Source organism: Crocodylus siamensis, chromosome 4 (genome assembly GCF_052110815.1).
Source record: "Crocodylus siamensis isolate JL-2025a chromosome 4, ASM5211081v1, whole genome shotgun sequence".
Taxonomy (NCBI): Eukaryota; Metazoa; Chordata; order Crocodylia; family Crocodylidae; genus Crocodylus; species Crocodylus siamensis.
The window spans coordinates 103,105,558-103,128,860 of NC_143398.1; the positions used below are offsets into that span (position 1 = coordinate 103,105,558).

The following is a 23,303-nucleotide window of genomic DNA, read 5'->3' on the forward strand; positions in this document are numbered from 1 at the left end:
TTTTATGGCCACATTCCCAGACATGTATCTCTCTGGTTTATATATAAATTTTTTTTTCATTCCCTTAGTTAGTTTTAGCTTTTGGTGTTAAGCCTGTCCTAGCAGGAATGGCTGCTCCTACACCTGGCAGCTGGCATGGGGTTGCCTCTCAAGACCTCCCCTTTAACCATGGCTTGAGGGTCCATACTGCTCCCTCCTCGAGGGTCAAGGCCTGTGCAGGTGCCCTAGCTGACCTCCTGGGATGGTATAATGCATGTTAGGTGGCCTGTGTTAACATGGTCCCGGTGATTTACCTGAGTGCTCCAACCCTGGTCAACAGGGTATGCATGGAAGACCTGGACATCTCAGGCATGCACTATCTTGTCATACCCCTAGACACCCAGGTGGTGACAGTGGTGATTTCCAGTGTGCCTGTCCAATGACACCTGTCCAGTTGGGAGCCGGCCAAGGGACTCAAGCCCTATGGGGTTCCTACAAGTCCTTTTGCTGACTAATGATCGGAAGCAAGGACCCAAAGCTGAAGCATGTCCTGTCCTTTCGAAGGCAGGTCTTCATGCTCCTCAGGGAGGGCCCCCATTCTCCGCCTCACTCCTTGAACCTCATGCTCAATGGGTGGAGGTTTGTGATTTATTTTTCCTTGGGAGAGACCATGTGTTTCTAGCGAGGTAGTTTTTCCTACTTAGCGACCCAGTGCCTGCTGGGGAAAACGGTCAGAACATTGGTGACTGCAGCGGTGCCGAAGGATGGTGCCCACTTCTGGGGCACAGGCGCTGTCCAGTGAGGCTGGGATCTCTTCCTGAACTTCCTTTCACCTCTGTTCCATCTGAGGGGGCTGGGGTCTCTGGAGTGAGAGAGCTCTCCAGCCCTCTCCTGTCTGTCCTACCTACCAGGCCCATGCTTCCTGGTGCAGAGGCCCCACCATGTGGTCATGCTGCTGCCTCCACTTGCCCCCTGACCACCGTGGCCAAGGCGGCTGGCGTGGCTGGTGACTGTGGCACCAGGGCCCTGACAGACAACGGAGCTCAGGCCTCCTCCCAGCTTCCCTCCACTGCAGTCTTGTCTAAGGTGGCTGGCCCTGGGGGGGAGGGGGGGAGGAGCTGGGAGCGGTGCATGAAGGGTCCCCTATGAAGTGGGGGGTGCCTGCCACTCCTCCAAAGAAGAAGAACAAGGAGGGGAAGATGAAGGGGGCCTCTCAGGACACCCCATCCCTGCCGGGGCCGTCCTCAGCTGGCACTGGGGAGGCCGTCACTGGAGAACCTTATCCCACTCCAACTGGCCCACTGGTGACCCCGTTGCACATGGCCATGGCCAGGGATGACTCGGTGGTGAGATAGGTGACAGCAGGGGTCACTAACCTCTCCCCCTCTCAAGAAGACAGAGATTGCTGTCCTGAAGCCAATCCTCAACCTGGACGATGAGAAGAGGCTGTTGTGATTGGACATTGAGGGCATAGACACCATGTTTTTGTGTGAGCTCCCACCTGGGGTGCGGCCTCACTGTTCTTCTGTTGGAAATGTCCAGCCCACATTGGTGGACCCCAACTGGGTCACCCCTGACTACGGGGGTCTCCTTGCCTTTCTTTAGTGGTCTAAAGGACAGAAGAATGTAGCGGGGTGCATCACCCAGTGGTGCACAGACCCTAGGCTTTTTGTCAAGGCTGCCAGGGCTGCAGCCAAACTTATGCAGCAAGGTCTAGGCAACTCACAGATGGCTTACCATCTGGAGAAGCTCGCACAGTGGGTGAGAGACGAATGGGGCCTGGAAGGGTCCCTGGAGTAGAGTAGGGCAACCTGTCTCTGCTATCTTGCTCTGCTCTTGGGTGCTCACTCTTCCACCTACACCTTACCTCACTCTTCCGCTCCCATACTCACACCCATGGCAGCCATGACCATTGGCACTTTTAACATCAATGGCTGTTGAGATCCGGTGAAATGGCACTTGTTCCTGAGCCATGGCACCAACCTCAGCACCAGGGTCGTGACTCTCCTATCACCACAGCTGCAGCTTGACATGTTGGTGGAGCAGGAGGTCATCCCTGGCTACCTGGTGACTGTCTGCATCACCCTAGCACAACACCACCTGTTACTCATCAATGTCTACACAGCCACTGTTGGCCAGGAGAGGGCCATTTTCTTCAAGACCTTGGCCATCCTCCTGCCTGACTCTAGTGAGGATGATGACCAGCTCCTCATAGGTAGGGACTTAAACTGCACCATTGATGCCTCGCTTGACTGCACGAGGCTTGAACCTCACCTGCTCTCAGCTCACAAACTGCAGACTGCCCTGGAGACCGTGGACCTCACTGATGTCTGGAGAGCCTTCCATCCTGATGTGTGCCAGTACACCTGGGCCAGGAAGAGCACTGGTGGTCTCACCTTGGCCCGCCTTGACCACCTTTCTGTCACCAAGCACCATCTGCCCCTCCTATGCAGCGGCCACATTGTTCCCTCAGGCCTGTCAGATCATAGCCTGGCCTGCTGTGAACTAAGCCTGAGCAGCTGAGACTGTGTGCAGGCACCTTATTGGTGCTTCAACATCAGCCTGCTCCAAGACTCCTACTTCTGGGACTGCTTTGCCCACTTTTGGTGGGGCTGGGAGGCCACAAGACTGACTTACTCCTCCTGGGACATGGGCAAAGTACAGATCTGAGCCTCTTGCCAGAAATACACCCAGCTGGCAATGGATAAACTGCACCTCCATATTTGAGAGCTGAAGGAACATGTGGTAGAACTGAAGGCCACCTTGCTGGCCACTGGCAGTAAATGGTGCTGCATGAGAGCCTCCAGTTCTGCAGGAAATGCCTGCGTGACTTGGTGGAGAGTGCAGCCCATGGAGTGAGGATCCACACCCACTACCAAGAGCTGGCAGAAGCTGATGCCCCAACCCACTTCTTCTTTGACCTGGAGTGGTGGCAGGCAGTGAGCGAAGTCTTAGATCACCTCAAGACCCCCGAGGGCTGGGTCATCATGGCCCTGGGTGAAGTGCTTGAGCATGATGTTGCCTTCTATTGTGACTGTTTGCAGTCGAGCCATTCTGCTTCGAGGTCACATGAGAACTCCCTGAGGGTCTGCCATGTCTCTGCGCCCTGGAAGTCAGTGAGCTGGAGTGGGAACTGTCTCTGGAGGAGCTGGCAGTTGCCACAGCCATCCTCACTTCCGGCAAAGTCCCAGGCCTTGACAGGTTACCCGCCAAGTTCCACAAGACCTTTTGGCTTCTCCTAGGCCCCCACCTTGGCCTTTGGCTTTTGGCCCCTCTTCACTGGAGCCCTCTGAGTCTTGTACCAAGACACCTCCAGCCTGCTCAAGGTGAATGGCATGCTCTGCATCCCATTCCCTGTGTGCAGGGGCATCTGTCAGGGCTACCCCCTGTTAGGCATGGTCTATGCCCTGACCGTTAAGCTGCTGCTGCATGTGCTGTGGTGCTGCCTGAGTGGTGTGGCCTTGCCATCAGCCACGGGTCCATCCATTGGCCCTCCACTTTGGCTATAGGCATATGCGGATGAACGTGACCATCTTCCTCAACACCCAGGAAGATGTGTGGGCCCTGACAGACTGCCGGTGAGCCTATGAGCTTGCCTCCTCAGCCTGTATCAATTGAGATAAGAGTGATACCCTGCTGCTCAGTACATGGAGCAGCGCAACACCCCTGGCTTTGTCAGGGAGCCTCATGTGGCACTGCAAGGGCCTTCAGGTCCTGGGAGTGTTTCTGTGGCCGCTGACCTGCATGGCACACAAATGGGATAGCCTTGAGGAGAAGGTGGAGGCTCACTTGCAATGGTGGTGCTGGTGCCTAACCAGCCTCTCCTACCGTGGACGTGTCCTCATCGCCAACAACCTGGTGGCAGCGACCACGTGGCACTGATGCACTATACTCAACCCACTGCTGGATCTGCTTAAGAGACTCCAGTGCCTTCTGGTAGACTTATTCTGGGATGGGTGCCACTGGCTCCCATGGGCCATCATCTACCTACCTGTCAGTGAGGGGAGCCCGAGTCTGGTTGACCTGGTGAGCAAAGTGGCTGCCTTCTGCCTGCAAGCCCTTCAGAGACTCCTCTATGGTGAGGAGTGCCTACCCTGACAACAGTTGGCATGCTGGTTCCTGCAGAGGGTGGGAGCCCTCGACTTCAATTTGCAGCTCTTTCTGCTGGACCTCATGCTCCTGAACTGGGCAGTGCTTCTGGCCTTCTACCACAGCATGGTATGAGCCTGGAAGGCCACCTTCCACCTCCAGCCCTGGGCCTGGTGCCTGCAGTTCTTGCAGCTGCTGAGGGAGCCCCTGGTGCACAATGCAGCCCTGTGGTGCTCTGTGCTGAGCCTGGCCCTCACCAGCCTCACAGCCACCTTCATCCAGGTGTGTGTCCTCTGCCTGAGCCATCTCCTTGACCCCGCTCAGTCAGCCTGGCTCTTGCCTGACGCCCTGACCACCCAGCTGGGCATGTGCTCTGTCCATCTCCTGCATGACATCCAGGCTTCCTCCTCACTGGAAGCAGTAGCCACCCTGATGACCATCTCCGGTCATGCCAGGTTCCTTCATGCTGTGGATGCCCTTAGTGAGGCTTTTCCCATGCTGCCAGTCACCCTGGCTGTGGCTGGCAAGCTGGCTGGTGGGCCGGGCACCCTGCTGATGCTCCCTGTGCCTCCTGACAGTGATACACAGATTTCTCCTTTGCTTCTCTGTTACGTAGAAGCCTGTATGTCCTGGGTGGTTCATGTCTACCATGCCCAGGTGCTGGTGGGCTGCCCTGATACACCATGGCAATGGTGCCTGGGGCCACCAGACTTCCCACTGGCCCACCCAGCTTGGCACACATTGTATAAGCCACCAACCGCCAAGAAGATTTGTGATCTGCAGTGGTCATTACTGCATGGCATCCTAGCCACTGGCACATTTGCGTCCCACTTTGACCCAGCCTCCTCGACAGCCTGCCCCTTCTGCCCTGGGGGTGTTGAGGAGAACCTCTTCAGTTCTCTCAGCTGCTGAGGGAGCCCCTGGTGCACAATGCAGCCCTGTGGTGCCCTGTGCTGAGCCTGGCCTTCACCAGCCTCACAGCTGCCTTCATCCAGGCACGTGTCCTCTGCCTGAGCCATCTCCTTGACCCCGCCTGGTTGGCCTGGCTCTTGCCCGAGGCCCTGACCACCTGGCTAGGCAAGTGCCCCATTTGCAGTGTGGGCTGTCTCCTGCGTGACATCTGGGCTGCCCTTCCATCGGATGCGGCAGCCACCCTGGATGCCCATCTCTGGGCATGCCAGGTCCCCCGTGCTGCGGATGCTCCCAGTGAGGCTGTTTCCGTGCTGCCAGTCACCCCAGCTGTGGCTGGCAAGCTGGCCAGGAGCCTCTCGGAGACCACCTATGTGTGCTCTTACACTGGGTGGCAAGTGGGGCCTCATCTGCCTGGCCAACTTTCTACTGGGTCAGTCCAAGATGGCCGTCCTCAAGAGCCACTGCAACCAGCTTGATGGGACTGGCTCAGATGATGCCCTGTGGCTTTTCAGCCTCCCGGTGCGGGTGTGCCTCTTGGTGAAGTTTGAGCACGCTGTGCTCCGGCGGGTGGTGCCCATCTTTAAGGCATGCTGGGCCTTTGAGGGAGCACTGTGCCATGTGGAGGACAGCTGTCTTCAATACGTGCTCTGAAGTCATGAATGGTCTGGGCGACTGGGCAGGCTTGGTGTCAGACTGTGATTCCTAGTTTGTGCCATGCCCTGGGCCCTCACCAGGCTGCTTTTTGCTTTTTTTTTCTTTGTGTGGGAAGTTGAAGGTGTTGTCATGTGTATGATTGAACAGAGCAGGGTAGGAATCATTTGTTTATAGAGGGCTTTGGCCTGTATGACTGTGTGGCCGGTGTCCCGACTTCATAATGGCATGTTAGGCATGACGTGTAATACAGCAAAGGTGTCTATCACGGTGTGGTGTTATGAATGTAATGGCATGGTGCTCTTGGTTTGATGGTAATTTGTCTTTGCTTTGTATATTGGACCTGGCCCCTGGAGGGGCCAACCATTTGTACCCCGAACTCCTGAATAAAGTAGTTAAAAAGTCAGAGTCCTTCCTTCCTTCCTTACCTGTCTTATCTTTGTTTGTTGTGGCTTCTACCATGGTTACATTATAGTTGGGAGGGCCTACTAGTGCTTGAACTGAAACTGCTTGTCTTCATTGGGCTTAGGAAAGAAAATGGTCATGATTGACTGAGTCTTGTCAGCATACTTGCTACTTTACCTCATGAGATCTTTGAGTAGCTACATTGAACAATAATAGTGATAAGCACTGATGCTGTGGGTTTATATTCAGAATAGGGCATAAGGCTAATAATAAATTACTCAGCATTACTAATTAAGCGTAGAGACACGGTGTTAGCTTACTTTAAAATGACAAACCTGGGAAAAGGATTATCATGAGCTATTACTCTGAATTCAATTGCTTACTAACAATGGCAGACCACATTGAAAAATGTAATCGATTCATTTTAATGTTCCTGTCAAATAAGTTGCTTGATGAAATAGCAATGCTGGAAATATTTGTAGAAGTAGTTGTTCTCTGAAACAGTCAAATTCACTTAATCCATAATGAAAAATATCCAACTAGCTTGAGTGTTTGGAGAAGTCACAACTATTTCTAGGTAATGTTGGCCAATATAGTTTGGTAGTAGGCAAGATCTTACTCTTAGGTTTAAGACCCCAGTTCAACAAAGCATTAGGTTTATGTTTATACATGTTCTTTGATGCCAACAAAGCACTCAAGTATATGAATAGCCAGAATAACTTCAGTGAGCTATCTACATGCTTAAAGTTAAATAAGCTTGGTATTCTTTTGGACTGGGGCCATACAGATGAGCATTTTATAGGATCAAGCTTCAAAGCACTTACACACATGCCCAAAGTTAATCACATACTTCAGTGCAATGTTGAATAGTGATAGACTTCTGAGTTGATACCTGAAGGCATAAGGCAGATCATTGTTGTCTTCAACATTGACATTGTTATGGGCTGTAGTATCGAGATATATTGGGTCCCAAAATTTAGACTGGAGAGAGAAGTAGTACTCCTTATAGTGCCTCGATTGATATAAGAATAATATTGGAATAAAGACCTTTTTTATTTCCTACCACACTGGCCAGTTAAGAATGTTGACCAATGTGTTCCTGAAAAATTGCAAGGCTTCTCATTGCATCAGGCTTGGGGAGGTAAAAAGTCTCAGGCAGAAGCTAGCATCTAACTCAGTGATTCGCAATCAGGGTGCCATAGTATACTGATCCCTAGTGATCCTCTCACGTGTGCAGTAGGTTGCCATGCAGTGTTAGTGCTGTGAGGTACGCAAACATGATTTATAAGCTAAACCCAGAGATTTCAAATAGGAATTCACAGTGTTAAAAACATTCTGATCTGTTTTGGTCTTTACAACAGAAGAATTGTGCTATTATTTTTCTGCAGTCAAACTAAGAACTTACATTTTCTGAGGGGTGTCTTGAGTCTGATGAAGCATGTCTTGAGTCTAAAAAGGTTGAAAACCACTGGTTCAACTATATTTATTTAATTTATGAGAAGATACCAGGTGAGCATCTGTTTAGACCTAATGTATTTTTTAAAATTTTAGATGTTGATCTTAAATATGATGTATTTAACTTGGAAAAATAGGATTATGCTGTTAAAATAATAGTGATTTTTTAATATATTACAGACTGTTCCTTACTATACAAGCTTTGTGACTAGTGTAACTTTGTGGGACAGAGGAGTTTACCACCATGATGTAAGTACCATCATACCACTTTATTTCTTTAAATGCTGTTTTGTATTGAGCTACATGACAGAAGTTCTTTACTGAGACAGGATTATTGTACATTTAAGAGTTATTTACTGAAGAGGGCCCTGTACAGGATCACCCGCAAGGGTGCTCAGTATCTGCCTTTTATATTCCCTGCTTGACCGATGCAGGAAGTAGTCTTCTCTTTCTATGAAACAAAACAGCATTTTCATTTAATTATGGAAAGAATGAGACAGTCAAAGTATGTCTCAGAAACATAGCAATGCACATTTCAGGGGTATGTAGATAGGTAACTCAACCACATTAACAACATCCTAGTAAACAAATGAGCAGACCAAGTGTCAGATACTATGCTGAGGGATGTTTTAGACCAACACACAACAGAACCCAACCTAGGTCTATGAGGAATCTGTTAGAAAACAAAGCTTGTTACTTATCTTGGCCTATTGGATGGCAACACAAAAATATTTAATAGGAAGTATAATTTTAGATCCTACCCTTTAATAACACCAGCTGACCGTTTAACTCTTTATGAAGTGAACAAGATTTTTGCAACAGTAATACTCTACTTGCACACCTTGGCTAGGGACAGAAATTACACATAAATTGGTTTAAGTGATCAGAAGCTGATTTAAATCTGTAACAGAACAGAAGTTCATGCATATAAACCAGTTTTAAAATGACTGAAACTGGTTTAACATAAACCTGGTTGAATGTAGCATCCGACTTCACTGATTTGAGTCAAACTGATCTATGAAACTCCTATCCCAGACCCCTTCCTGGTTTAAGTTGAATCAGAGTCCCCCAGCATCCCAGCATGCTTTTCAGCCCTGTGCTGTGCTGTGCTGTTCTTTCTGCTCCAGAGAGCAGGGCTAGCCCTGCCCCTCTGTTCTCTAGGGGGAGCAAGGGCAGAGGTGTGCCAGATGCTGCTCAGGTATGGCCCCATAAGGTGAAGGTGCAGGGAAGGTCTTTATCCCATCTCCCTCCCCTTTCCCCCGGGAGACTCCAGATAGGGTCTTGCTGGCCAGGGTGGAGTGGCCCCTGTCAGGATCTGCCCCCCCTTGCCACTCCAGCAGCAGGGGTAGAGACATGGCTAGAGGTGGCTGGTATGGCCTCGCCCAGGGCTGAGACTGGGGCTGGGGATGGGGCTGGGCTGAGCCAGGCTGGCCTGTGGGCGGTGCTGAGGGCAGGTGCAGAGGGGCTGGCCCGGCCTGCGCTGTGGAGATATGGCTCTTCCCAGCTGGCTGTGGCTCAGGCTGGAGCTGCAGGAGCTGTGTGCCTGGATTGCTCCCAGCTCCCTGCGCCCAGGCTGGGCCAGGATGCCATGGAACCACTGCCTCGCTCAGCCCCAGTCTCAGTCCTAGGTGAGGCAGGTGGATGACAGGGCCATGCTGGCAGGTTTTGGCCATGTCCTTTGCTGCATGCGTGGCCAGTGGGGTAGAAAACCAGGCAGATCCCATCTGGGGTCCCTATGCCCATGGGAGAGAGGGGAAACAGGGGAGCTGAATCCCTCTCACTGCCCCCTTTCACCTGAGGTACTGCCCTGGTTGGTGTCTGGCCGTGCCCCTCCCTTGGGGACAAATCTGGCAAGGGCTGCTTCCCTTCCCCCTCCAGGCACACCCCAGCTGGGGTTCCTGCAAGCCAGGGTGGGGCTTTAAACCCCTCCACAGTCATACTCAGGTCTTCCAGGGCCTGGCCACTTCCCCCTGAGATCAGCTTTCCTCCAGTTTTGTGGCTGCTGCTGAAGGGAAGGGAGGGCTCATTCTAGCACCCTCAGCTTCTAGCCTCAGCCACTGCAGACATGTGGCTGCATTTATGGAATCAACTTGCAAATTGGTTCAATCTACACAGGTTAGACTAACCTGCAAAGATTGAATCAATTCAGGCTTGTCTGTACTTGGTCGTTGGCCGCATCCAGATGAACATGGCCATGACATGGCTGTCACGCCACGTACCGCACATTCCGTTGTTCTCCATGCTGCAGCGGATCAGTGCAGAAGGTTTATTTGACACCTGAATATCCAGGGGTCAAAAACCTGACCAAAAAAAAAAGCAGAATGGTGCACGTGGCGGCAGCATGCCCCACCCAAAGCTGGAGCCTGGCTGGTTGGAGCCACACTCCATTGCATGGCATGAGGGACATGGCTGTAGCCCCAGAACCCCCAAGGGCCCAGGTAAGTCTGCTGGGGCCAGCCCAGTGCTGGCCCCAGCCTCACCTACCCCACCCGGGATAATCTGCCGTGTGCCAGAGTATGCGTAGCACAGGCATTCCCTGGGGACAACTAGTGGTGGCACAAGGTGCGTCACTGCTAGTTGTCTCTGGGGAACCAAATGTCCTTGCATGTCTGGATGTGGCCCTTATATCCACATCATAACTGCCTGTGATTTTATTCTTGCTGATATTTATTTTTTAGTACTTGTTGGTTTGAGGACTTTCTGTTCCGATCAGCTTTGGAGCTGGTGCTTTTTATGCCGTTGTACAGCTCTCAAGCTTCTACTCGATTAAATAACGCCCCTCACCCAAAACGATACTAAAACATTACAAATTGACAACAACAAATAAAACCTTGAGAGGTTGTTGCTCTCTATAATCTTTTGCACTGTTGTTAGTGCTGTCACCTTTAATGTGCTATTCAGATGTCTCTATACAGAATATTTTAGGGATATGTAGACCCTGAGGCATTGATTTTATTATTCATCTGCTTCATAAGAATCAAAACCAGCAGTATAGGTGTAATTTTCTCTTCAGTAGAGATACAAAGCACAAAAATTACAAGAATAATTTAATCTTTCTCTTTCAAATAAAAATAAATAGCTGAGTTCATCAAGGAAATTGCTGACCTGTTATATTTTTTTCTTTCATTTGCTAATGATCCCATTTTTCAGTGAATTAAGCTTGAGCCTAGTGATTTTTTTTTCTGAAATGTGAACATGTACATCTACTAAACTAATGTAAGTATGTCTGTGAAGATGGTAGCCATAGGCCAGTGCTTTTTGTTGCCATGGATCCATTGCAGGCCTCTCTGATTGTAGCTTGTTAGGGCTTTGTTTAACCAAGTAGGAACTGAAGGGGGAAAGGTTTTCAGCTATTTCTGTAATTTACATTTTAACTGTTCTAATTGTCCTAATTTCCTTCCTATTTATTGTGAATGGTGTGGAAAGTAACCTTTAGTCATGACCATACAGTTTTAAAACTCAAGCCAAAGGGCTACACTCTGCCCTCTGCCCTCTGTTTTTTCTATGATACCCTAGCATTAAAATTCTTCCTAACAGAATTTAGCTCTAAAAGTCACCTTATGGAGAGTAAATTAGACTTACAAATGTACTTTGCCATCCGTCAGTGAAATCTTTACCAAAATAATGCCTAATATGAAGGCTGAAATAGCACCATTTGAAGATTATGAACCAATTGTGTTTGATTTTGTTGTTGAATTTTTCTGAGCTTCTTGCATTTACCAGTTTCCTTTTTTATGGAGAAAAGAGAATTGACAAGTTTTGTCCAAAATATAGTACTAATGTTTGTGATAAGTGTCTTTTGTATTTTAAAAACAATCAATTTTCTGCTTCTGTGACTAAAACAATGAGGTTGCAAAACCTTGCAGCAGCAAGAAGCCTAAGCCAGTGCTGCTGGCACAACTGTGGAGAGAAGTCATAGGGAAAAAATGATACTGGGAATCTGAAATTGTATATTGCTTGTTTAGATTAATGTACAGTGAGAAAATGACTGTCTTAGAACAGTGCCATCTATATTGCTTGCCTGTAGGGCCTGCAGAGAGAGATATGGAGTATGTGAAATCCTGCCAGGAGCTGGAGAATCAGTATGATGATTCATTGCCTCCTGCTGGTTTTGCAGTTACTGCCGCTAAAAGATCTGTGGAAAGCTCTGCACGTTTCTTCTCTGCACCTACATCATCCACATCTATCTCATCTATTTTCCTGCCACAATTCACACTCTTTATATCTGTCACTAGATACACTTAGCTTTTTCTGGCTGGTATAATTGCTATTCTGGCAATGTGAAGGGGCCTTAAGGTTAGTATAAAAGTGTACATAAAATTTATGCCTACTTTAATGTCTCCCTATGCTGAGTGATTCAAATAAGTTTTAATACATGTAAATGAGAATTTGGTCCATATTTCTAGCCATGATAGTGATAGTTCATTTTGTTGATGAGCATTACTAACCTGAATTTGCCTAGTTGTTTAACTTTGTTTCAAATGGTGTTGTGGGCAATATTAACTGAAATAAGGTAATGCTGATTCACAACCACTAATGCATAGTAATTCAGAAAGAAATCCTAAATTTGCAGCAGTCAGTTTGTTGCTTGATTTTGATTTATTAAAGTTCTACATGAACTAGGAAGAAGGTTCCAGTTTTTGCTTGCTTCTTCCCGCCTTTCATTTTGGGCAGGTAAACCTTGATGGTGGCTGTGTATAAAATGCAGTGTGTTATAATGGTCCAGCTACTTTTCAAAGTAATGGGTGATATAACAGTGTCAGACTGAAGGAAGAAAGCAGTTTAAATAGGTATTGCTGAGCTAGGTCGGCATTAGGGTGAGGGCAAAATGGGGCCACAACTTTTTCCTCAGATCTAATAACCCTGACATTGGACCTTCCAGAGTTCCCCACTATGGTCACAAAGACCCATGTGCACTCTACCGGTTATATGGCCTCTGAAGAGTGGGACACACACGTACACACACACACACACACACACACACACACACACACACTGCAGAGAGGTGATGGTAGATGATAGACTGCACAGCTGTTAAATATATATAAGCTTAAAGCAGTGATTCTTAACGCAGGTGGTGTAAGATCTTCAGGTGCCATAAGGTCTTTTTAAGAAACCTGTAGGGTGCCACTCAGTGTGAGCCTACACATCATTCACAAATATAATTAATAAATAACCTACATGTAATTCACAAGATAAACCTAGACATTTTAAATAGGAATCCATGGAGTTAAAAACTGTTCTGACCTGCAGTAGTGTTTGAGTTCTTTGAGAAGAATTGCTCTGTTAATTTTCCGTTAACTCTCACTAATGAGTAAGAGTTAAAAACTGGCATTTTACAAGGGGTGACGCGAGTTTAAAAAGGTTGAGAACCACTAGCGAGTTGGCAGATTACATAACTCTTAAATATATATGAACTTTTACCAAACGTATTTACTACAAGATGTTGGGGACGATAGTCATGTTTCAAGTTTGTTGTACGCCTTGTACAGTTAATCAGTAGAAGGGAAACGTCTCATCTTTCTGTCCTGTGCATGAATATAATCAGAGCAGAACAGTGGATTCATCTCCCAGCATACAATGATTTCCCATGCTACAAGTCACTTTAATATAAAGGGGCATTTACTCAAATATAAAATAATCCTGATTATAAGCTGACCCATCCAGTAATTAGATCCTATATATGGAAAAACTATATGTTTGATATAATTTTCCATGCATAGAGTCTAATTATTGGAGGTTTGTCTTGAATTTGTCCCCTTCCCACTGCTACAGCAGGGAAAATAAATCTGGACTTCTTCCCCTGCAGCCCCTTCTCCCTCTCCTTACTGTCAGACCATGATTTCCCTGAGCATGTGGAATTGAGGAGAAAATCTTTAAAAAACTGCTCTTGAAATAAACATAGCTATAGTAATTTGCATATAGTGCCCATAGACTTAGTTCTTCCCACATATGTAGTACAAACTATGCATGATATTAGTCCAAAGCCAAAAAGCTCATGATTTACCACATAGTTCATTGGGCTGGGCCCCACCAGTGTCAACAACCATGGTGACCCCACAGCTCAGCACTGCTCAGTATGTGTGTGTACTCCAGATACCTCCCTGGCCCCCCTGCCCCACCAATGATCCATGTGCTAATTGACACTCCGCCATTCATGACTGGAGCCAGGTGTTCTTGTCAGGAGTCCTGGGACGTGTATATGAAGATGAGGCATAGGGCAACCTTGTCTGGCTCCACCACATGCAGCATGGGACCATACTTATCATATATACCAGGCTGAGAAAAAGGGAGACAGAGGGATTCTGGATGAACTGTTTGGGTCCCCATTTGGTGATGTTTGCTATATATTTAAGGCTGGTGAAGAAAGAGGAATCATTGCAAATGGGAAAGAAAAGTATAGCTCAGCTGTGGGAGTGAAGAGAAAGCCAAAATGTATGTAATACAGTGGCTCACTGGACTTTAAAAGAGTAAGTGCTGAGGGGGATTATGCTCAGATGGGCTACTACCATATATTTTATTCAGAGGGATTGCATCAGCTTTGCTTCTCAGTCTTTTGTGCACTAAGATCAAGTGTAGGGAGTATCTGATGTCCTGGACTAAAGAGTCTTGGGTGGTGGGTGCTTGCTTGTAGTATCTGGGGGCATCTGAACCCCAAGACCTGTGGCCTTGGGCATGAATGATGCGTGCCCCCAGAGGCTGGGGGACAGTGGTGATGCATAGAGGGTGTACAGGGGTGCACGTGCACCCCCTGTCTTACTGCGCTCCCTACTTAAGTACAGGCAGGGATGGCAGGTGGGAGTGCTGGTACCCCCCACACAAGCAGGAGCACCTGGATGAAGTGCCACAGCCACTTCTGGGAGTGGCATAGCTCCGTGGAGGGACCCGCCCCCCCCCATCACTGACTGGTCACAGGGGGGGCACGTGGCCCCCCCGACTAAGGTGGCACCAGTAACCCATGCTGGGGGGGGCACGGCAACCTCCCACAAACGGCAGCATGAGTGTGGCAGTGGTGAGTGGGGAGCTCTCACAGCTGGCTGCATTGGTGACAGCAGTGTGTGTGTGTGGGGGTTGGCAAGAGCCAACCAGTGGTCAGTGACCACACACAGGCACTGCTGGCTAAGATAAAATATAATGTTTTTGGCACCAAGAGGAGGGTGTCAGGGTTGGACCTGGCCCTCCTGGTGCTGGCCTGGTATTGTTGTACCTCCAGTCCTGGTGCCAGTTCCCTCCAGAGGGAATACCAACCCACTTTTTAATGGCTACAAAAAAAGTTCCTATCACCATGATTGTCTTGTACCGGCCATGTGTTTTACAGTCACACTCAGTATTAGCTGAATTGAATTAACCGCATAGGTGGGTTCCATTACTATAAGTACATGCTGCTTTTAGCAGCAGTTCAAAGATAGAGAATGTATTTAATGAAGTTTCTTTGTATGCGCAGGTAGGATAAGGAGCTTTTCTCCTCCTTATCTTGTATTTGAGGAAATAGGGTATGTTTTCTCTTGTCCCCTTCCATTACAGTGCCTGAAAAACAAATCAGTAGATGAGATCTTAAAATCTTCCATAGTAATCGGTAAGTGTGGTGTGTGGAAGGACTTCAGGACCATCCTTATGATTTAAGGCCAACCACCAACTTCTCTACTTACAGTACCTAGAACTAAGTATTTTTTTGTTTGCCAAGTAATGCAAGGTCTCATGCACAGGTGATATTTCTTTATTAGCCTGTAACGCAATAACTTTTGAACATTTGCATCCAATTGATTATGAAATTTCAGGGAATGTCCTACTCATCAATTAACAAAACCATTGACTTGATGAAACTCAGTAAACTGGAATGATGACATGGGGTAAACAGGGAATGCCTTCCTTTTGGATGGCAGATCCAGGAGCTGCAGCCACCTCTGTAGTGTCTCTTGATCAAAGAACAAGTTGATAGAAGCCATCCAGGTCTTCCAGTCTAACAATACTCCTATCTCAGAGCTCTTGTTTTCCTGATATCCTTTAATATTGACACCCTGAATTACTTATTTCTCAGAAAGAAAGAAAAGAAAGAAAAGGGGGTAGAGGGGTGAATGAACAAGAGATGATTGGGGAGGACACGTGGAGTCCCTTGTGTGGGAGAGGTCAATGAAGGACACTGGTATAGGGGACAGGGAAAGGCAGGGAAAGGAACTCCTAGAAAGAGAAGAGGAATGTGAGGGATGGCAGGTAATCACTGAAATGGAGTGAAACAGCAGACTGTTACACAGATAGCTTGTAGGGAAACTGGAAGTTTCTCTGGTATCTACAATGTGTTTTGCTTGCCAAAGTTACAAAGGATATGACTCTATAGCTTAGTTAACGTTGTAATCTGCATAGGGTCTCTAAAATTGTTTTTAAAAAAGGAAAGAGCCCTTTGAATGCAGCAAGCTGGATTAACCAGAAAAGAACTCGATTGTCATCACCACTCGCCATATCACGAGTGTACTGTTCTCGGTCCATTTTTGGTGGCTTCTTGTAATCTCACAAGAAAGCACAAGAGTTCAGGGTTTTTTTTTTTGCCTGAATACAGTTTCCTTCCTCAGCCACTAGAGGCCACTGTGCCACTTGCGCTGCAGCCATCTCTACCACATCTTTCTATTGGGGGCCCCCTGCACATTATCAGGAGTAGCCTCGGGAAGTAGACATATCACAGCAGTGTCTACTTCTTAGCATAGTAGTCTGTACCCAACTACTATACTTAAATTTCTGTGGGGCTCCCAACCCTACTCTTGAAGAGCCACAGTCTCGTTCGGGAACCTTCAATAGGCTGAACATGATCTTGGTATATGGAAGAGGAAGAATGAATCCATGTGGTGCACTCCACTCTCCGGAGCAGAGTCTGTGCAAATCCTTGCATACACTGTGAAGTTAGGGTTTTAGAACTGAGAAACAGATGCCATATTTTCAGACATATATTGTATAGCTCGGGAATTCCCCCCACCAGTGCAGCATTATTGTGTATTTTTTCATGATGAGCTCTACTGGATATATCACCAAGTGCTATCTCAGATGGAGAACTAAAGGTGGAATTGCCACTGAGCTGGCCATATTTGACAGTGTGGAGTGGAAGCTTGGAGACTTGTGCACAGGCACTTTCAGAATGTGCATATCCCAGGTTTATAGGGCTCCAGTCCTTTTGGATTCTGTCTTGCTCGCTGGACCCATGCTAACACCTTCTCCCTGAGTCAGACCATGCAAGTTTAAGTGCACGTAATTTGTGTAGTGAACTCTTCTTCATCCACAGGGCTTTGAGTCAGTGGGAGCTCATTGGACTCAGCTTATGACTGATGAGAGATTGCCTGTATTTTCTTGTGATGGCTGTCCACTGAAGGGTGTTCTCTCTCTGCTCCTAGATTCTAAATATCCCCTTTAAAACCATACATGATCTTTCACAAAGGGTGCCTGTACATGTGCCAGGAGGCTGCTGGGGTGAGAGTAAAGGATACAAATGGACAGCTGGAGGAGGCTCCAAACACTTTTTCAGGTGTAAAGCAACTTGTGCCTCAAACAGAGAGGGAACATAGCTTAATAGTGTCACCTGTGGACCTAGTGGGCGTTTGGAGGAGAGAAAAGCATGCGTACAACTCTTGTCCCCTACTTAAGCTTGTCCCAGTGGTCCTTGTCAGTTAGCAGCATCCTCGAACTTCAGAGTCTGTCAGGATGAGCATTGCTATTCGTTACGGTCAATTTTCATTATTGCTTGTGTTATATAAATTAGGCCTTGAACTTCCTGACAGAATCTAGTCTTGTGTGTGAAATGCCAAGTGGATACATAAGGAGTTGCATTGAGAGGGCCAGATTCTTAAACCTCATCGTAAGGGAAAACATTCTGATAAAGATGAAACAATAGGAAACTAGTTCATGGTAATGTGGCTAGAATATTTCTTTTCAAGGGGAAAAGCATACCTATAAAAATAAAATGATAGGAAATTATAGGCTGGGGTCAAGTCAGGTTGCTTTGTTTTATATGATGTGAAGAAAAAAAATATATAGCAGAGAATGAGACTCGTGGCAAAAAATGCATAATCTTCCCTTCAGGTATAAGTGACTCAAATTCCAATAACAGGCAGATACTGTGAGGTGTCCCCTTTCACAAATTACTCTTTTATAAAGTATCTTCATCCCAGCTGGGATGACAGGGTAAACTATATGTACCAACTTATCTTCAGACATTTTTGAGTGGTAACAGTACATGATCAATCCCTGCTGCTCAGTCAGTAGGCTGGTCCCAGTTTCTGCTTTCCTCCAGAAACTTGCAGCATTCATCTGCCAAGACTGTAAAAACATGCTGTTTAGTAATTCTTGATCAAACACTGTAACAGTGAGTGAGGGACATAACCAGACTGGGGCATCTAGCAGTTCCTGGGGTTCTAATCTGATATTTTAACATGTCTAGATAATAATAATACTTAACACTTCCCTGTGTCCTTAACCATAGTACCTAAAGTACTGTACAAAGGAAGGGATAAGTATCATTATACCATTTTTACAGTTGGAGAAGCTGAGGCAGAGACTGCCTCAGATTTTAACCATAGCTTTAATTTAGTGGGTCCAGTAATCAATAGCTTGTAGGAGCTGTTTTATTTAATAGTTAAGTTCAGAATAGGGTGGCCATACAAGCCTCACTGCCTCTGTTCTCCTGAGTTTTGGAACTTAGTTCAGACATTTTGGCCATACACATGTTCAAAAACCTGGGAGAGAAATCAGTCTAAGTTATGCAGGTTTCTCTAAGTGGCCTAATTTAGATCAGGAGGAAAACAGTATATATGTTCACCCTTGGGGGGTGGGTACACAGGCAGCTTGCAGGCAGGGGGTGCTCCTACATGGCTTCCAGCATCCTCTGCAGGCTTCCCAGACTATTGATCACTATGAAGCACCTGAGCCACCCCTGATTGGCTGCTGGGTGTGGTCAACGATTTCCCCCAACCCCCATCACGTCATGTGGACCCTTCCCTGCACCCTGTACTGGGGCTTTGAAAAGAGCCCCAGGGGAATGTTTCAGCACCAGTGCTCTGAGCAGCTTCTCCCAGTAGCTGAGCATGCTCCTGGGAGATAGGGCAGGGAGGTGTGAATGATTTATGTTCCCACAGAATGGGGAGAAGTGTACTAAAATGTATTGGGGCCCTGGGCAAACACAAAATTGAAGGCCCCCTCCCCCTACAGAAGCTGGGCTGCGGGGGGCTTTTGGTGCTGGCAGGGGAGACTGGGTGGACCCCGCTGGTCTGGCGGTGCAGGGGCACATGCCCACCTCTTCTCCCTGCTTCCTGTTCCCCGCTATGGCCAAATGTACACACATGCACGCACGCACACACAGGAGCGCTCAGCCAAGTGTGTACTCTATTCTCACTCGCTCTCTACACATGGCCAGAGACATGAACACACTCTCCCTGCCATGAACACAGACATACACCCCCACCCACAGATGCATGCACACACAGATGCATGTGCACACACAGAAGCGCACACAGATGCGCACACATACTCAGATGTGTGTGCACATACAGACGTGCACACAGACGGATGTTTAGCTGTAAACGTACATGCATGCACACACACACAGATGCGCACACATATGCACTCAAAGAGGGACACATGCACACCTAGACACAAACGTTTCCCCTCACAGGAACTCCCTGCTCACCCACTCTTGATTACTCTGAGGCAGTCCGTCTTTCTCCCCGCCTCCCTCCCGCAAATCCATCTAGCTCCCCGCCTGGGCCCTATTACACTTACCTACAGGGAGCTACTGCTGGGAGACAAAAACAGTCCCAAGTTTATCTGGCTTTCACTTCCCTGCTGATAAGGATCCTGAGGAGCCTAATTGGTAGCGGCCCCTGGGCCTGGGCCCAGCAGGCCCATTTGTTAATCTGCCTATGAGAATGGGAGATGGGCTGCTAACTGCTCAAGGCTGGGGTGGGGGGAAGGGGTGGTTTGGTGCCTTGGATACACTCCAGGATGAGAGGAAGGGGAGGGAGGGGTGGAGTTGACTGGTCTGCCCAGTGGTGAAAGACCGAACCTTTCGAGCAATTTGTGGTCTGGATCCCTATGATTTGACCAGTCAGGATGGGGCATTCACTGGTCTCCCATTCCTTCCATCTGTGCACTGGACTCCCCACTTCTAGGCTTCTCAGTCATGATGACCTATGAGAAGGCTGTGACCATGGGCAACTGGTACCTCTGGTGGGGGGAGCACCAGTGGCTGATCGCTGGCTGGAGGGATGTCCCCAAGCAGCCAATCTCCAATGGGGTGGGGGGGGTCCCCCAGCAGCTGATTGCTGATGGGGTGGGGCCCACCAGCTGATAGCCAACCCCAGAAGTGCCGGTGAGGCCCAAGCCATACGTGTGGCCTATGGCTGTGACTGCAGCGATGGTCTGTAACAGCCACTAAACCTCAGAGGTTAGGGGGAGAAAAGGCCATGGGGTGGGTCCAGTGACCACCTTCTGGAGACAGGCTTGTACAGAGGACTGTAGGCTGGCAGGGCATCATTGTGCTGCTACCTACCTGCACTTCTGGTTGTGGGCACAGCCCACCAACCACTCTCCCCCCGTCTTCTCCCCTAGGGGTTTCATGTGTCCCCCAGTGCCTGGGTCCCTGTTATGGCCACATGGAACAGGGTAGAGCCATACTGTCCTGGGCAGTACAGCATCCCCAATTGGTGCCAAAGTCTTTATCACAACTCGGGGGAGGGCTGGCCATGGGTGTTGTGGGTTGTGCTGTAGCTGCAGCCACTGTGCTGGTAGCTGGGGGGCTGGGGAATGCTGTGTGTATCTGGCAGCAGGGCAGCAAGAAGGTGTCAGGGGAGTGGAAGCAAAACAGCTGTGAAAACTATATCAGGAATGGTGTCCTGGTGGCCATGTGTTGGCCATGGTCAGCAGGGTTGAGGACCAAGGTGGGGGCTCTCGCAAGATGGAGTGCACAGCCTTGGCATCAGGTCTTGGGGTTCATATTTTGAATTGCAGCACCCATGATGTTGGAGCTTTCCCCCTGCTCTGGTGTGTTAGGCTCCATGATCTTGATAAGGCCTGAAAAGATGTCACGGGAGCTCAGGTCTAGCTGCAGGTGTAAATTCATTTCCAGATCCTGTGATGATATGGGGATCAGCAGCAAGGGGACAGAGTCCTTAGGGATCACCACTGCCACCAGATCTTGTGCCCCATGGTCCCCAGTGACTAGCTTGTCACAGGGCCTTCCTGCACCTCTTCCTGCAGTGAGGTTTCTGCTGGTGAGTCCTCCCCTCCTGTGGTAGTGCCATATGTGTGCAGTATGGTGATGGCCCTGTCTATGCTGAGGATGTGGGACAGTTCCTCATAGAAGGGCATGCTCTGCCTCCTAGCTCTGAACTTTTATTGACTTCATGTATACCCTTGTACTGGATCTTCATCCATTTCATCTTGGTTTGGCACTGCACCCAGTCCCTGTTGTGATCTGTGCTTGCATATATTGGGCAGTGCACTTGAACATGTCTCTGTTGTGGTGCCCTTTGCGGAGCTGGTGCTAGGTCTCCTCACCCCAGATGGCTACAAGATCCCTCATCTCCCCATAGTCCCAGTTCCTTGACTTGGTTTGGGTACTGGAGGAGAATGGGACGTGTTCTTCCATGGTCATCAATGGTGCCTGTGGGGTCTTGGCATCTGCAAGTGAGTAAGGATCCTTCTGCAAGGGTTGGATGGATGGATGGTTAGAAGGGTGGATGGATGGAAGAAATGGTGGGTGAGCATAGGTGTGGGTCCTAGTGCATGGCTCCCTCACTTGATTTGGGTGTAGTCCCTGATCTAGAATGACCAGGGCTTCACTGGCCAGGCTGCCCCCATGACCTTAAATTTTCCAAGGGCTTCCAGCAGATGCCTCATGATTCTGGCTATGTCCCATGCTCTGGCTTGGAAATTTCTCTACCTTATCTACTTGTAACACTAAGGTAGCTAGCCATGGCCCACCTGTTCCTGGAGTTTCCTGCTTGCTCTGGCTTGGATGCTCAATGCCTCCCAACTCCCCCTGCCTTAGTACTCCAGGACCCTGTAGCTACAGGCCAGGAAAACCTTTGCAGTGTCCCAGGTGCACATGGCTTTGGGTACTGGCCAGCAGTTGGCAAGCTGTGGAGGTCACAGGATCACCTCCATGCATGCCCGGTATTGAGGTTCTGGCCCCCACCATCCCAACCCACCAGAGGCAAGCCACCCTCACCATCTCCTGCTTGGCTGTGGGAGGTGGGTGGGTGGAGTCTGGTTTCTATGCTGGGGTCCAGGTCACAGGGTGCCCGGCTCTTGCCTCTGAAATGCAGTATAGGTTTACCAGGGTTGTTTCTGAGTGGGGGGGCATGAGGCTCCTTGGCTGGGTGTGTGGGTGCCAGGGTCGCGGTCTATGGGCATGTGCCGGAGTGTGCTAGGGTTGTCCTGGGCTCAGTGTTTGCATCTGTGTGTACCTCATGGGTACCATTCTTCATGACAGGGTGTGGGGGGCAAGGGAACATGCCAGGAGACTCAGATGCCCAGGTCCTGGGGCTCAGTCAGGGGATACAGACACCTCCCTGCTCCCTGCTGCCTGCCTGTGGTTGACAGATGTCTGGAGGCAGGATGTGGAGCTGAGGAGAGGGGCTGTGCTTGCTTGGCTCCGGGACAGCCCAGGGGTGGGGCCTGCTGGGTGCTGGGCCAGAGCAGCTGAACACAGGCTAAGTGCTAGTATGCCTCCCTGCTAGGGTGGGCAAAGCAGGCTGGGATGCTGGATGATAGTTATCTAACTTGAGAGAAACTGTACAGAAGTTGGATGCTTTGGTCTAACTTGAATTGGTTGGAATTGAGTGTACCTTGCACCAGATCTTAAACCACTTGCACCATTTTTAGACTGGTCTACATGCATCATACTTCTGTATGGTTATGGGTTTAGATGGGCCTATGTTAACATAGACCAATCTAAGTGTAATGTCTATACCTGCCCTTTGAACTGTGGTATAACTTATGGGAGTGACTTTCCATGTTACAGTATTCATACCTATGAAAAAATACATTTTTTTTGGCTAAGATTTCCAAAAAATAAATAGTCTTTGGACTGAGATTACAGCTGAATGAACAACTTCATATCAAAACTTTTTTAGAATTTGCGTCTTTTAAGTGTTCATATATTATGTGTCAGCTTTGATTTTGATTTAACTGTTTACTATTTAAAATGATTTGACAGACGGTTCATGCTGCCACATGTCAATAATAGGAATGCCTCCAGGCTGCACATCAAGACTTTCACTGAGTCTTTGCTATTAGTAGTTTGTCTCCAAACCCCACAAGGTACTATCCAGATGGCTGTGTGAACACTTCTGATTTACATACGCGGGCATGTCTTGTGCTGGTGCACCCATTAGTTTTGGATTTGGATCTCACTTTTTGCAGTGTCATGGTATGTGGTGCAAGCAGGAGCAACGAACATGCCAAGAACACAAATGGCTTCAACAGAAGTACAAGTGGTTTCTATAAAAATACGCTGGCAGTGACAGCACAATGTCAGAACTGCTTCTGGTGGCACTAGGCAATATTCTTTTGGTACCTACAAGTACAAATACATATTCTCAAGAATACCACAATCCCTTTTCTTTCTCCAGTTTTGTTTTCTATTTCTGCAGTTGTTTTTGTGCATAGACATTCACTTGCACAAATGTTTATTGAAAGTGATGAAAAGAGATTAGCATGCATCATAAAACATTTCTGTTTTTCTCTTGTGTGCATGTTTGCCGAGTACTTATTTTCTACAATATTTGACTTGCTGAGACCAAGCTTAGACAAAGCATAGACAATTTCTGTAG

The 23,303-nt window shown here is 48.3% G+C and overlaps 1 protein-coding gene across 1 annotated transcript in view; it reads left to right on the forward strand.

Annotated features, from left to right (window-relative positions):
• The window catches only part of C4H12orf42 (chromosome 4 C12orf42 homolog), a 284,699-nt gene that overhangs the window by 10,427 nt on the left and 250,969 nt on the right, over positions 1-23,303 (forward strand). Inside the window, exon 2 of the mRNA XM_090043229.1 lies at positions 7,672-7,740. Within this exon, the coding sequence (XP_089899355.1) occupies positions 7,672-7,740 (69 nt within the window). The remainder of the gene's footprint in view (positions 1-7,671; positions 7,741-23,303) is intronic.